Raw genomic sequence first — 16,908 nt, 5'->3', positions numbered from 1 at the left:
CAATGTATGATGAGAGTCAAGTGAAACAGCAGCACCTGCCCAAAACAGTTCTCTGCTCTGTCTCCACTCCTCTCCAACATGCACACCAACAGCAGCTAAATCATTAAAACACTGCACTACCCAGCAACACCTACACAACACAAGCACTTCATAAAATCAACCAGTGATGCGTTACTGTAATCTGACCCTTTTTTTCAGTAACGAGTAATCTAACGCGTTACTATTTCCAATCCAGTAATCGGATTAAAGTTATTTATTTAAGTCACTGTGCGTTACTCTCCACACACACACACACACACACACACACAAACACACAAACACACAAACACACACCTCCGCTCTTCCCCAATCACACGCGTCTCGCTTTCTCCCCTGTCTCTCTCTCGCGCGCTCGGCGTGTCTTTAGTTTCCGCCCGTTTTCCGCCAGTTCTCGGGCGAAAACTCTTTATAAAGGCGTTTTGTTTTTGCGGCCGCGTCCCAATTCACTAGCCAGGGCAGCGGTCTGCCACAAATTTGATTGGCAGAGGAGAGAATTTTAAGATTTTACACCACACGTGATCGTAAAGACAAGAAAAGTTCCGGTGCTTTAAATGAACACTGTCAGAATTAAATCTTTATCAGTAGTTGGGTCCGGTATGGGTCCGTATTGGACAACGTCTGGGTCCGGACCCGGACCGCAGTCTGCAAATATGTGATCCCTGGTCTAGACCATATACACGGTTCTGTTTTATAAAACCACTCCTTGCTGCCCTGCAGAGAACAACAAGTTCAATGTTCAGTTTTACAGTGTTAAATATGTCAGGTCAAGAAAGACTTTCTTTATTTTATATATTTTTTTATAAAAACAAGTATTTATGTTTAGTAAAATCAAGAAAGACCATATTTTATTTTTTATAAAAAAAATGTTTGTTAAGTTAATTTTTTAATTTTTATTTAAAAAAAATATTTTTTTAGGAAATAGTTCAACTTAACAGAGATAAATTGTTGCTGTTAAAAATGCATTTTCCAATAAAGGGAGTATTAGCAAAACTGGTTATAATGTTTATGTTAAGGCGGCGGGAGGTGGTGTCTGCAGCTGCTGAAAGTAACTAATAAAGTAACTTGTAAAGTAACTTAGTTACTTTTAAAATCAAGTAATCCATAAAGTTACTAAGTTACTTTTTAAAGGAGTAATCAGTAATCAGTAATCAGATTACTTTTTCAAAGTAACTATACCATCACTGGATATCACAGATAAGTATAAGCTGCTACAAAAACTAATTAAAAACATTACCTTCTCTTGCTGCTGCTGCTGCTGCTGCTGCTGCTGCTGCTGCTGCCCAAGCAGTAATGGAGGCCAGGTACTCTCCCCACTAATGAGCTCACCTGCAGCTCCCCTCGTCACCGTCTTTTTATTCTTAAAGGGGCAGGTTGCCTATTAGCCCTCAACCCTCCCAGGTCCTAGTGCCCACCGGCTACATTAAAATAATTAAAACTGCAGTTTAAAAGCTTTAATATTGATCTCTGCAGGTCTGAAACAGTTGATCTTGTTCTGTGTTGAGAAAATTAGTAAAATTTTCAGTCTCAAACATTTTCTAAACATCAGCTTTATTCGCCAAGAGTGTTTACACACACAAGGAATTTGTTTCCGGCTGTTGTTACCTCTCTACAATTACAAACAACACAATATACAGAGAAGACTATGAAGACAATAAACAACTTCATTATAGATGAGTAAAGTGCAGTTGCAGTATTATACAACATGTATAAAGTGCAGTATGGCATGTAAACAACAGTAAACAGCAGCTCAGTTCTAGTTATTAATACGTTTGATGGCGATTGGAAAGAAACTTTTACTCTGTTATGGCGTCATTTTACTGCCAATAGTCGAGAGTGAAGTTTTTGAATGCAAGAGCCTATGTCATGCAGTGCTCACGCATTTTATTTGCTCACGTGTAAAATAGGTGTGCTCTCACAAATTTACCATGCTCTCTCTCAGATTAACTCTCCTCTTGTACGAATATGCGCGCGCTCCCTCACTGCAACAAAGCTGACAAAGGTCTCCAGCCAATCAGACGTGGCAACAGGATTTGACCAATTAAATGCATAATGCCCCTTTTCTGCCTATATTTTACACATGAGCAAATAACATCCGTGAGCGCTGCATGGAGTAGGCTCTTGCATTGAAAAACACTCTCGACTATTGGCAGTAAAATGACGCCATAACAGTGTCTGTTTGATTTTGTGCAGCGCCTGCCAGAGGGTAGTAGGTTAAATAGTTTGTGTCCAGTGTGCGGGGTCTGTGATATTTTTTTCCGCCTGGTTTCTACCGCTTGTTGTGTATAATTCTCGGAGGGTGGGCAAAGGAGCACCAATAATTTTTGTTGCTCTATCCAGCACTCTTTGCAATCTGCATATGTCCTGTTTTGTGGCTGAACCGAACCACACTATGATGGATGTGCTCAGGACAGATTCAATGACTGCAGTGTAGAACTGTTTCATCGGCTCCTGTGGCACACCGTGTTTCCTCAGTTGACACAGAAAGTACATCCTTTGCTGGGCGTTTTTGAGGATGGAGCTGGTGTTGGCCTCCCATTTTAGGTCCCAGGAAATAGTAATTCCCAAGAACCTAAAGGTAGTAAAATTAAATAATTGTTCTAATTTAAAGGGCCTTTATTTTGAAACAACACATCGTAATGTCCTCTTATTAGGCGAGAAGGGTACTTCAGACTTGGAAAGGCATTAAAAAAATCCTATGCAAATAACAGTTTTAAAACTAAATATAGCCGCAAGCGGCAATCATCGGGTTCAAGCACCAACTGGACGATGGTGTCTAATGGAGCATAGGATGGTGAGGTGTAAGAAGGTCTAATACAATTAGAGGCACATCTAATGAAGTTTGTAGAATATTCATCATGTCATCTACAATTAGTCAAAATGTGTCTACATGTTTTGTTTATTGATCAGGAGTAAAACAAATTACATTTTAAGGCTTTTCCTTTAAGGCTTTTAACATATTTTAACTAAGGGTTCCAATAATTATGGAGGGCGGTGTACCTCCTGCCTGAGTTCCGTAGCTTTGGAGTGCATCAGGGAGTAACTATATCCAAAAAATGTGATCTCCTGGAATTGCCAGAACTATTATTATTATTATTACTGAACTATATCAGTATCATGGACCAGCTGGGAACTGTATTTCACAGTAATGGTTTTAAGTGGATTTTTTTTGTTTTACTTTCAGCTACTAATAATTTTATTGTTTATCATTACAGTAAAATAGTGAGTTTTCTATTAAATTACCAAGCTAATCAATGTTATTGGAAAAACACTAGTAAAATTCCACTTCTTACCTGACCTCTCTCTTTAAAAAAAACAATTCTTTCTTTTTAATTTTAATATTTTTACAAGCGGACTTTTATTTTGAAACAGGTGGATTTGTCCCCCGCCAAAAATGATATCCTTTGGCTCAGCTCCGGTGTACAATAGGCTTGTTCGACTTAACCCGGCGCTGCGCAGTCCGATCGCCGCCTGGCTCGGTATGGTGCATGCTGGTTAGTTTTTTTGTCCGACATGCGTCTGCGCCTTCATCACGTGACGATGACTTCCGGTGTTATAGTCCCGCGAGTGAAATCTGCTTGCAGCCGTCTGACCCAGGCGCTGCAGTTGCTTCCCACCAACTGCGGGAGCCTAGAGCCGCCCTGATGACGACAGAGCTTAATCCCCATTGGTTAGAAGATCCACCGACACCTATCACGTGTGAATCTTTTTATTTTAAAATATATATCTCCTCTAAAACCCCTTAAAAAACACAGTAATTACACTGTCATATCTAGTAGCAAGACAGTTCATTTTCATGCAGTATTCAAAAATATTTATTTGTTCATAATCTGCATTTTATATCATAATAAAGCTCAACTGCTATCATTTTTACTGTTTTATAAAGCGCCCTGAACTGCTCTTATTATCTTTAAACCTACATAACTATTATACTGAGATCTACTTTTCTTTTCTTCTATTGTTTTTGTGTTGTGAAATGCGCTAAACAATTAAAGCTGTGTAAATGAGCATGATGTATTTATTTCCAAGAACAAAGGACAGAAAAGCTGGTCTGCAATTAATCCCATTATTAATTTAGCGCTACACAATACATCTGTAACATGACAGTATGTTTTGTGAATATTTATAACAAGTTTTTATCTCAATTTAATAACACTCATGTTATCTCTGTTTCACTTTTGCGATTTTATTCACACCAGAAGTAAACAAACAGCGCATTCATCGCGAGATCCTGTGTTGTTCACGTGGGCTGCAGGTGGAGACTGTCCGACCTGACTTCTCCGCTCCTCCACCCCGCCCACCTGCACGCGGCTGCTCTCGCTGACCAGCAAGGCGAGGCGCAGCCGCATCTCGAACAAGCCTATTAGGGTTCATGCACACAGGGGTGGTGACGTATATCCGCTACAATCTCAGCCAGCTCAGCCTCTTCCGGTATCCACACTGTTGTGTTGAATTTAGTGAAGTCGCGATAATGTCTCAGGCAAAAAAGTTTAAGTTTCAGCTAACTGACAGCACTACGGTTGAACACTGCTGTGTACCTTTGTGTCAGGCCTCTAGTAAGTACAATAAAGTACTTAGTTTTCATACATTTCCCTCCGATGCGGAAAACCGACTAAAATGGATTGTTGCTATCCGGAATGAGAACTTCAGTCACTCCGCATACCCGCGTGTGTAGCCGGCATTTTAAGAAAGAGGATTTGCGTGAACCAGAGTCCAAGTCTGGACGGCGACTGTTAAAGAAGGGAGCGGTGCCGATGTTGTTTGAGTGGAACAATTTCTCTGTCCCACTTTCACGACCGGGGGGGCTGGACACCTGTCCAGGAGACGGATGCACTCCTCGGGGACCACGACTACGCTTCTGCTCCGGACCCCGCTGCTGTCGACTTGGTTCTGGAAGAAAACCTGCTTCTTAGAGAGGAGATCCTCCAGCTGAAGGAACAAATAGAGCAGCTTACTCTGGAGCATCGCTTTGGCATTCACCGCTTTGCTGGCTCAGACAGTGACATTCGCTTTTACAGGTCAGATGTGGTAAGATGTTCAGCAGGTTTTATTATTTAAGTTTATGCACTAAAATAAGTAAAGCATACAGACATACTCACCAGCACTGATTAAAGTTTGTTTGCTGATTATAAATATACAGTGTAACATTAAAAACGAGAATATGGTAAAAAGGTTTAGTTCATATTTTAATTTAATGGGTCATTTTTCATATTAATCACACGTAAAGCTTGTGGTTTAAATTGAGTTATCAAAAGTGAACTTTTTAATGATATTTTTTAAATTTGATAATGTATGTTCACCTTCATTATGTGTTCTCTCTCAAGTATACTTTGGTTATTATTTAAATTAAGTTACTAAAACACTGATACCAATTTTAATCATAAAAATAATTGTATTTATAGGTTTGGATCCTATGACCTCCTCATGCGCTTCTGGGCCTTAATAGAGCCCTCTCTGCCATCTATGGTTAGTGTCACACCAGCACAGAGAGGCACCTTTGAGCCAAGTTCCACTGTGGTAAGTACAATTATGTTTATTTTCATGGACCATACCTTATAACCTGACCGGGATAATGGCTGATAGAATTAAAATTAATACAATATTACCTTGTGTTATTTTTACAGTCTCGTTACCTGCAGCCCATAGATGAGATGTTCATGTTTCTGAACTATCTTGCACTGCGTTTAAAACAGCATGACCTTGCCGACCGGTTTGGGGTCCACCAGTCCACAGTCAGTCGGATTATTACAACATGGAGCAACTTTCTATATGCTGTGCTGGGGTCAGTGAGAATCTGGATGGCAGTGGAAAAAATAAGGGAACATCTGCCAGCAGAGTTCAAGGACTATGCAGACACTACAGTTATCCTGGACTGCACAGAGCTGAGGTGCCAGTGCCCATCTTCACCTCTTCTTCAAAGTGAAGTATTTTCTGTGTACAAGTCCCATTGTACACTTAAAGGGCTGCTTGGTGTTGCTCCTCATGGGGCTGTCACATTTATCTCTCCACTGTATGCTGGATCCATCAGTGACAAACAGATCATGAGAGAGTCTGGAATTCTCTCCCTGTTGAGACCTGGGATGGCCATCATGGTCGATCGAGGATTTCTTGTTGGTGACTTTGTGCCATGTAAAATCTACAGGCCTCCATTTCTGTCTGGAAGATCCCAGATGCCTGTTGGTGGGGTCACGGAGACCCAGGCCATTGCCCGCCTTAGGGTGCACGTGGAGCGCCTTCCTCTCCGGCTTTTTGGCAACATTAATCAGCTCTACACTGTAGCATGTCTGCTGACAAACTATGAAAACGGGCCTCTTGTAAAGGCTTGGACAAAAAAGCAAGGCTCAACATCTGCTGGGCTTTTTTGAAGGTGGAAATGTTTAGTTTCTTATCACAGAGGATGTAATGTAAATAGCATAAATCTGCATGTATATATGTATATATTTTTCAATGAAATATGGTTTAATGCATTGTGACCGAATACTGATTTACTGCAATAAATTCACTGTTCAGTTTAACTAGTACAAGATTTGTTTGATTTGATTGCCTACCTTACTATAACCATAACTGTATCAATTACACGACATTAATCACTTTGATGCTAATTTCTTTATTATAATCAGTAATGTTCAATAAAATTGTTACATATTTTAACTATATTTGCAGCTATACTAATAAACAACAGCAATTCATTATATTTAACAATAACTTACACAACAGCTGTAACTTTCTTAAATCTGCTCAAAACAACTTTTACAAAGAAACAAAAACAATTTACAGGTTAAGCTCTCCACACATTAGCTAGTGATTTAGCTCTATCCTATTTATCTAGGGATGCACAAAGGTGAAAATAAAAAAAGAAAAGGTCAGTTTTTTCTTTAATTGTTTTCATGATTCCTTTGTCATGGGGGATCCTCTGAATAATCATGTATTCCTCTGTATAGACCACAAAATCACACCAGTCCAATCCAGAGATCAGCATCTGGCGCTGAATCTGCCAAAAGTAAGGATGAGTTTTCCTGAGTGTATGTGTGCCCTCACTGATCTTAATATATGGGCAGTCCACATAGCTTGCTACATTTGGGCATTTTATTTCAATGGTGCATCAGGGTGGATCAGAAAACCACAGGGATAGTGGTTAACCTCCCTTACTCTGCAGTACTCCTCTACTGCTACAGGCTCCAGCTCAAGCCCTCATGTCAGCAGTCTGATGGCTAGGTCTTGAAGAGTAACTGTTTATTTTACCTTGAGTGTATTGACAAATATCTTTCAATTATGATTACTTATCTTAGTATCTATAATTACATAATCATTGTGTGAAACCTTGTATTCTATATGCATAACCAATACACATTGTATTTGATCATTTTTATTACTCACAGTGTATTTTACATGCATTTATATAGAAGATTAACCAATAATCACAGTATATTCTTTACATATATAGTAAAACACTGTTTGATCAGGCATGTGACTAACACCAACCTTATTATGACAAATTAACCCACATGATACATAACGCGTTTACTAACACATAGGACCTATTATATGGCGGACTAACCACGCGCTACTAACACATTAAAATATAATATATGGAATCCATTGTGTGACGTGTGTAGCTTATGCTTGAAGCATTTCGTTCACTGCATGTTTCTGACTATTCATTGTGCAAGTTCACAAGAAGGCTGGGGTGCTCCTGATTTTCCCTTTCCCTCCATGTGCTTCTCTCAAGACGGCAAGGGTATGTAACATTTTTAATTTGGTTGAGCTCATGAACAAATAAATAAATAAATGTTGAATAATTATGTGTGTCTTGGCAGGACGTGTGCATGGCTGAAAGTTGAGGATATTGGCCACTGTTTTCTATTGTTTCCTGATGTTTTCTACTGTGTTTCTAATCTTGTTTTCTAATGTCATTTCTACTGTTTTCTTAATGGTTCTCTACTGTTTTTGATGGTCCATTTATGGGTTTTTATTTGGATAGTTTCTGTATTTCTTTCCTTATAATTTCTGTATTGATTGCTTTAGTTTCTGCAGTTTCTTTGTTTTGTTAGTTTTTTTTTTGTGCTTTATTTATTTATTTGTTTGCATTGTTTTCTGGCTATGACTATCTGCATAATTTATTGTAGTAGCTAAGTTTTGTTTAATTTTGTAATTCTTTGTTTTTTGGGTTCAATTTAATTAGTTTATTTTCTTTTTTCATTGGTTTCAGTAACTTTGTGGGTTTTGTGGGTTTTTTTTTTTTCAATTAATACTCTGCCACACTTGAGTTTCTTTTCATCTAGTGTGTTTTGTTGAACAGTATTTTTGAAGTTACCAAAGAAAGAATCCAAGCTAGTCCTCCCCATTATGGTTTGTTTGGTGTGGTGTGCAGTGTAGTGTTAAGCTGTGGGGTTTGTGGATCCTTTATTTTTGGTTTGCTTTATTCCATCCAAAACTGGTGTTCATGTGCTAAAGCCAAGTATTGTCAGTGTCAACCAATTCAGTGGAGATTCATTGTGGGTTTTATGTTTGTGTTTTTGATGATTGTGAATAAAAGTATTTTTGATATCAAACTCTGCCTCTATAGACTGTTTTAACACAGTCGGGATCTGTGAAGGGGGAGGGCTTCACATTCCTTTTGGGTTTCTCCCACCTTTTAACGGGAGTGGCGTAGTCAGTATATAAGTGCATGGGTAAAAATGGCTAGAAGCCACCACTCGTGTCACATTAAATATTTTCTTTCCTATTTTAGTGAAATACTTTATTCTAATTTGTAAAATGAAAGAAAAGCCCCATAGAAGTAGTTCTACGCTGTTTTAAATGAGAGTTTTAGCTGTTTAGCTCCATTCAGCGCGGTGATGGGGTGTAATGTGATATGGAGGGGGCGGAGCTCTACATAACCCGAGTGAGGCTGAGCTTCGGGCTCTGCAGTTCTTTCGCAGCGCCTGAGGAGGAAGAGCAGGATCAGCTGAACTACAGAAGGTATGGAGAAGTTTCTCTCTCTTTCTTTAACACGCTGTTCTACATTCACTCCTACACCAACACCACCTTCACCACCTTCAGCATCTGCAGCATTTACACCACCAGCACTGGATCTTCTCCTAGCTCTGCTCAGCAGTTATGTGTCGTTGGAGAACGATGCAGCTCTAAGAGTCGGCTCTTTGAAGTGAACGATTCCACAATGGGAGCGTTTTAGGATCCTATTTGGGATCCGTTTTTTTCCTTCAGTATGTCGCTGTCTCTCTGCCTCCCTGTCGTTGCGCCTGTGCTCTGCAAAGTGTCGCAGAGCCCACAGTATTTTTACAACGTCATTTTTTTTGTCCTTCGGTGCCTCGCTGTCTCCACTCCACCTATGGAGCTAAATTAGTGCCAAAACTACGCAAATAAAGAAAACGCGCTTCTAGCGATTCCCCAGAGCATTAATTTACACTGATTAAGGTGTTTAATACATCTATAATAATCACCACTCTACCATTTTATATCCGATTTACACACGGTTTGATTTGTTACAAACAGCAGAGATGTAGTTATGATATAGGAAGCTGTTACACATTACAAATATGAGCTTTCATGCTGAAATATTTTATATTATGCTCTTTAAAAAAGAAAGAAAAAATATTAATCAGTGTTTAAATTAATTAATTAGATATAGATAGATAGGTAGGTAGGTAGGTAGGTAGGTAGGTAGGTAGGTATTCATATCGACCTGGTCCTCACCACACAGCCTGCCTCACTCATCCTGACAGAAAAAAACCCTAAAATATTAGCTTGTAAAATGACCCAGTGGTGTTATAGCAGAATAACACACCTAACGGTTAAAGATAACTATATAACGAAAAGGATTAACCATTACAAACTGTGTGTACATTATCCTACCATTTAGGCTATATATCAACAACTAATAACAAATTCATGTTTTTAGGACATTCACGCTGTTGGTAGTATGTGATGTTTGGAATTGCTAGCTAGCTTGGCTAGGTCGCTAGCATTGGCTTGATAAGGTAAAGGTGGCTAAACTGTAACTTACCTTTAAAAATAATGTAATGTGCCCCTATATCCAGTTGCTGTATCCTTTTAACAAAACTGCTTTTGTTATTCAGTATTTTTCTACATTGTTCGTGACGCATTAAAAAAACATGGTTTTGGTTTAATAATGTCATGATACAACCCAGCAAACATGCCCACACTGGGCCAATGAGGTTGGTGCGGTACCGCCCCCATATGGGCAGCCCAAATCGGACCAATGGGTATTTGCACATTGGGCCAACAGAGATTTGCAGAGCTCTAACACTAACACACACACACACACACACACACACACACACACACACACATGCCCTCAGCGGAAAACCAATTGTGGCCCCAAATTTTTAGAACTGTGCAATATTGAACAGAGAACACTTTTCAAGAAAGAAAATTTAAAGCTGTGCTATTGGCACTTTGATATTTTTTGCAACTGGCTGTAAAACAATTATATAAATAACACAATTTAAAGTGTATAGTAAATTAATTAATTTATTACAAAGTATCATGTATAAAATATAAACAACACACAACAGTATTTAAGTAAATTAAATCCCAAATTTATATTTTAGCATGTAGATAAACATGTACTGCATAAATATCTCCATTTGCAAAAACAGTATTTATAATAAACGGTATGATATAAATATCAAACATAATACAAAATAACAAAGAATTATACAACTTAAATTAAAAAAAAAAAAAAAAAAATATATATATATATATATATATATATATATATATATATATATAAACATCAATAAAAACAGGAAATCATATTCTTGAATAAATACTTAAATGCACTAGACTGATGTAGTAGATGAATAATAAACTGATAATACTATTATTGCTACTGGAACAAAGCCTCTGGGGTGGGTTTCCCGAAAACGAACAACCTTAGCGAATAACGAACGAACTAACGAATGACGAGAGTAAAGAACGAGCCAGTTCTGCGAGTGTTTCCCAAAGAGCTTCGCAACGTGAAAATTAACAAAGGAGGTTAAAGAACGTCTTTGTTGACTCCTCCCCTGAAACAGCGCACTCAATCGATCCACAAATATCGATTATTATGCAGTATTTATTCAGTATTACACCCTAAAAATGTAAAAAAAAGTGTTGTAATCATCAATATTATACATATTTTGAAATTTAAATTACAAAAGGATGTACTTTGGCATTAATAAAATACTCCTACAGATACATATGGCTAAATAAATAAGTCATATGTTTATATATAAATGTTTAATAAACATTAAACTTTTTTAAAAACTATTATTGTTAATATACATATATATTATATTAATAGATATTGTACTAATATTATTAATAGTAGTATTGATAATAATATTAATTTATTATTATAATTATTAATAATATAAAAATAATATAATAATATAAAAATAATTATTGTTCCGGTGTGTGTGTGTGTGTGTATATATATATATATATATATTGTTGTAAAAAGAAAATGAAAGATGGGTTACCCCCATCCACCATCCGAGGTACAACTCCCCTGCGTGTTCGTTTTGATGGAGAGAGTCGCAGACAGGTGGAGTGGAGTTGAAAGCAAATCAAGTATTTATTACAAAATACTGAATTCAGGAGAACCAATACATACAAGACAGTTAGCAGCCATCAAATAGTATAAGTTCTGACCCCCCCCTCTGATCTGACTCCATGTTTATACCCCAAATGACGTGAAACCTGCTGATGAGGCGTTGCTAAAATCATCTCATGTTAGTATGCATAATTTCACGTGTTAGTAATCCGTTTCACGTGTCTGACCGGACCACTAGTGCTTGGCCTTGACTGTGTTCTTCCAGAACTGAACATTGTGGCATTATCTGTGTGCGTGTGCGTCACTCCCCGCTTTGAAGAGCTGCAGGTTTAGGGAGGCACCCACACACAGAGAAGGCCGCTTTGGTCTAAGAGCCTCCTCTGTATCAATTTAGCTCATACAGAGTGCACCAGTCGATGATTGATGGCCGTTAGTTAGGATCATGCAGTGACCAAAATGCCTTAAGCATGAGCTAAACAAGTCACACAATGGATTTCTTATGTTATATGTTAATGTGTTAGTGGCGCGTGGTTAGTCCGCCATACAATAGATCCTATGTGTTAGTAAATGCCTTATGTATCATGTGGGTTAGTTTGTCATATAATAGAGTCTGTGTTAGTCACATGCCTGATCAAGCAAAGTTTAACTATATGTGTAAATAATATATATTGTGAGTATTGGATAATCTTCTATATAAATGTGTATAAAATACAATGTGAGGATTGGATAATCTTCTATATAAATGTGTATAAAATACAAGGTTTCACACAATGATTATGTAATTATAGATGCTAAAGTTAAGTAATCATTATTGAAGGATATTTGTCAACACACCCAAGGTATAATAAACGTTAACTCTTCAATATACACACACACACACACTGTAAAGCTCCAGCTCATCCTAAATCAACATCTCAGTTGGGTTTAGGTCAGGGGATTTTGAAGGCCATGCACCTCTTTGTTAACTAGATAATTCCATATGCGTCAATTAATTGTTTTCATAGTTTTAATATTAATCGACAATGTAAAAAAAATAAATAAATAAAAAATGAGACGTGTCAACTTTTGACTGGTATTTATATATTTGCGAGCTGACACACCCCAGAGTTTGCCCAGATGAACGGCCACAATGTTGGTTAGAAGCACCTAAATAAAGAATAATATTAAATATTACCTGCACATTCACCGATACCCTTTACAATACGTGTAGGTGTGAGTAAAGACACCGCAGGCGTCCCCTGCACCGGACCTACAGTACCAGGGATTTTCCCAATAGCATGGAAATATATTGTATTGTGCTGTAATTCCCGGGCTGGTGGGAAGTGTATATAAGTGTGTGTATGCCACATAACAGCCTGATTACAGAATCCACGGACTTGGTGACTTTGCATCATCTGCAGGAATCTGGATTTTTAATAATTTATGGGTTTGATTGGTCAATTCCAGTATGCCCAGTTAGACTACACAGAGAAAGTTGGCATTATAATATAATATAATATAATATAATATAATATATGATATAATATAATATAATATAATATAATATATTATATAATATAATATATGATTTAATATAATATAATATATGATATAATATAATATAATATAACTCATTCACTCACTTACTCACTCATCGTCAACCGCTTTATCCGTTAAGGGTCGCGGGGGGGTGGCTGGAGTCTATACCAGCCGGCATCGGGGGGAAGGCAGTATACACCCTGGACAGGCCGCCAATCCATCGCAGGACAGACAGACAAGGGGGCACATCCACTCACACACTCACACCTAAGGGGCAATTTTTATCCGACATCCAATTAGCCTGAACTTTGGACTGTGGGAGGAAACCGGAGCACCCGCAGACACGGGAAATAATATAATATAATATAATATAATAATATTAATTATTATAATAATAATTATATATATAATATAATTGATTATAATTAATAGTAACATAATATAATTGCTTCAACCAGGGAATTATAATTTTTCTCCCTCAAAATTGGCGGTCCCTGGTGTTTAAGGTGCTGAACTGCAAGTAGAGATCCCCTAAAGAAGCTCTTAAGAATAACGACTGGGTGAGGGCACTCGTTAATCTGCGAGCGAGTTTACGTAGTACTTTAGTTACGCACGGGTTTGGGAAACACTCTTTAATTAACGATCAATCTTAAGTACGAGTTAACGAAGTTCTTAGCGTAACGAAGCTTTCAGGAAACCCACCCCTGATCTGTATTATTAATTTTATTCCTCTTGCTTGTAGACTTGGAACCAAAATGTCATCCCAATCAAACCAGTAAAAAAAAATTCTAATTGAATATAACATTAGTTTTTGCATTAAGGTTTTTATCTCACAGCAATAATAATGAAGGAGAAAATAGATGTACTTTACATAAATAGAACAGATATAGTTAATCATAATATCAAAAATGAATATTGTTTATGCATTAATATAGCATAGATCATAAATTAACTATTTTTTTTTTAAGAGACTGCATGAGACGATGCTTCCGTCCACCTGAACGGTCCCGTGCATTCCAAAGCCAAACCTTTGCAACCTGCTCGATCTCTGCATCCTTTGGTGGTGGCATGATTGATCTTCTCACGGCCTCTTAAAATGATAATATAGAGATATGAGAATGCAGTCAGGTAAATACTACATCTGTTAGTGTCTTTTCATGTACAATGCTTAATTTTAGAGAAATTTGCAGACTGTATTTGATTACAGTGATTCTTATATAGTGATAGTTATTTGAATTTGAATTTCTTCAGGCTATTCATGGTGAAACATAAATAGCCTTTACAGTCACTGTGTGTGACTGGTAGTTACATTCTATAAACATGTGAGGTGGCCGATATCAGGATATCAGGTTCACAAAAATACCAAAACTTTTTAAAATGATATCTTTCCCTTAGCTTAACTGGCTATCTTTGCATTAGCTTAACTGAATATCTTTCCATTAGCTTAACTGGCTAGCTTTCCATTAGCTTAACTGGCTAGCTTTCCCTTAGCTTAACTGGCTATCTTTCCCTTAGCTTAGCTGGATATCTTTCCCTTAGCTTAAGTGGATATCTTTCCATTAGCTTAACTGGCTAGCTTTCCCTTAGCTTAACTGGCTATCTTTCCCTTAGCTTAACTGGCTATCTTTCCCTTAGCTTAAGTGTTTATCTTTCCCTTAGCTTAACTGGATATCTTTCCCTTAGCTTAACTGGCTATCTTTCCCTTAGCTTAAGTGGATATCTTTCCCTTAGCTTAAGTGGCTAGCTTTCCCTTAGCTTAACTGGCTAGCTTTCCCTTAGCTTAACTGGCTATCTTTCCCTTAGCTTAACTGGCTATCTTTCCCTTAGCTTAAGTGCATATCTTTCCATTTTCCATTTCCCTTAATACTTCCCTTAGCAAGCCATTGCTCCCTTAGCTGGTTATTGTTGACATACTTGGATATAAAGTTAACTTACTTAACAGCAGTCTTTCTCCAAGAGCTGAGATAAGCTGCCAACTTGGGAGCCCCTCGTGTTATTTAAATGTGAGGTAAATTCTCATTCTAACTTAGGACAATGCTAACATTTTTTAGCACAATGCTAACTTCAACATAGCTACCCTTATAATGCTACAATAACCTGAGAGTGGTAACTGCATTAGCACCACATTAGCGTATCTTAGCAAAAAATAGAAAAGCGTATAGTAGAACAGAAATTATAACTTACCTTTCAGTCACTTTGACAGACCAAAGTCACTCACTGACTTTGCCTTTAAGCTTGATCGTTGCTCTGTGGTAAAGGCACGTGCAGGGAGGGGGGAGGGGAGGGGGGTGGATTCGTTGGTTACATGATCCTCACAATTAAATATCACATGCAAAAATAAAAAAATATGTAACTTTTATAACCTTGCTGGCTTACACAAAGTGTATAGTCAAGCACAAAAACATTTATAATTTAATATTTTTATTTATTTATTATCAGCACTACCAATAATAAAGGTGAGATTATGAATCAGCACCATGGAGCAAATTCGTAGCTATCCAAAATATTAAATAAAAATATTTTTATAAATAAAAATGTATAGCTATACAGTATATGTCTTGAAAAATATGAGATGTTACTATGTGTGTGTGTGTGTGTGTGTCCCTCCAAAGGTCTCTGCACAACTCTGCTGTGGTACCTTGATTTTTCTCCACTTTTGGTTTAGAAAATCTTTCAGAGCTGATACTACATTTCACACAGTGTTGCTCCTATCCACTAAGCTAGCTAATCTACCTAGCTCTCACAGACAAAAACAATAAAAAATATTCAGATACCCTTCATATGAACTTGTTATGACACAAACTTTCAGATTGTAAAATATTGTATGGTAAATTTGGGCTGACCCAGAGTAACCTAGCATAGGATTTGTGTGGGCATGCTCACATATGTGTGCGTGCTGCCCACATATAACCCACAATGCCTACAGTGTGTAAATGGTGCAGGCTGAATTAGGGCTGACCCATAGTGGCCCTGCATGAGATTTGTGTGCACATGCCAAAGTGCAGGTTGCCGACATATAACCCATACCGGGTATGAAATGGTGCAGGCTGAATTAGGGCTGACCCACACTGGCTCTGCATGAGATTTGTGTGGGCATGCTAAACTGTGCTTTGCCCACATATAACCCACACTTGCCCTTCAGGGTGTGAAATGGAGCAGGCTGAATGTGGGCTGACCCACAGTGGGCCTGCCTGGGATTTGTGTGGGCGCATCAAAGTGTTGGCTGTCCAAATAATTCCCACACTGGGCCTACAGGGGCATTAATGCACTGGACCAGTTTAGGCTAGCCCACAGCGGCCTTTTATAGGATTTGAGTGGGCCAGCCAATGAACAGGCTGCCCACAGAAAACCCATGTTGGGCCTGTTTGGAATTTTAATGGGCTAGCCCCTGCCCACAGTGCCCGCACTTAGCCCACGAAGGGCCGATGTGTAGCTTTTTGCTGGGTAATAATGCACTCCATATATGCAGGATTAAAGTAAAATAAATTATACTGGACATAAACATATATAAAATGTCTCTAGAAGATATATAATAGGAAATGAAAACAGTGTGAATTTTTCTTTTGCTTAAAACAGCAAGAAAGTACTACCCTGAATGTGATAATTAGGGGTGGGTGATATGGCTCCATATTTCAGGGTAATATAGTTCATGATGTTCAAAAATATTGGCAACATTATTTCTTACGATATTTATGGCATACTGCCTTATTAAAACAGATTAATGTCATTTCTGGAGCTGTGATTGCATGCAGATAAATTATCCCATAAATGGTCCTACACCTGAATAAAAAAAG

The 16,908-nt window shown here is 37.9% G+C and overlaps 3 protein-coding genes across 7 annotated transcripts in view; all 3 read left to right on the top strand.

Moving 5' to 3' along the window:
• The window catches only part of LOC125801395 (zinc finger protein 239-like), a 250,068-nt gene that overhangs the window by 230,334 nt on the left and 2,826 nt on the right, over positions 1-16,908 (top strand). Inside the window, exon 1 of one of the 5 annotated variants that reach the window (XM_049478033.1) lies at positions 8,909-8,997. The exons of the other annotated variants lie outside the window; for them this stretch is intronic. The gene's annotated coding sequence lies outside the window, so the exon portion shown is untranslated. Of the gene's footprint in view, positions 1-8,908; positions 8,998-16,908 lie in introns of those variants that run through there. 5 annotated transcript variants of the gene reach the window in all.
• LOC125801452 (uncharacterized) lies at positions 4,313-6,533 on the top strand. Its single transcript, XM_049478210.1, has 3 exons — positions 4,313-5,054; positions 5,439-5,553; positions 5,661-6,533. The coding sequence occupies exons 2-3, from the start codon at positions 5,461-5,463 to the stop codon at positions 6,399-6,401; spliced, it is 834 nt and encodes a 277-aa protein (XP_049334167.1). The 5' UTR covers positions 4,313-5,054; positions 5,439-5,460; the 3' UTR covers positions 6,402-6,533.
• The window catches only part of LOC125801401 (gastrula zinc finger protein XlCGF7.1-like), a 129,786-nt gene continuing 121,842 nt past the window's right edge, over positions 8,965-16,908 (top strand). The window contains exon 1 of the mRNA XM_049478075.1: positions 8,965-8,997. The gene's annotated coding sequence lies outside the window, so the exon portion shown is untranslated. The remainder of the gene's footprint in view (positions 8,998-16,908) is intronic.

Source organism: Astyanax mexicanus, chromosome 4 (genome assembly GCF_023375975.1).
Source record: "Astyanax mexicanus isolate ESR-SI-001 chromosome 4, AstMex3_surface, whole genome shotgun sequence".
Lineage (NCBI taxonomy): Eukaryota > Metazoa > Chordata > Actinopteri > Characiformes > Acestrorhamphidae > Astyanax > Astyanax mexicanus.
This window is presented reverse-complemented; position numbering and strand designations above follow the sequence as displayed.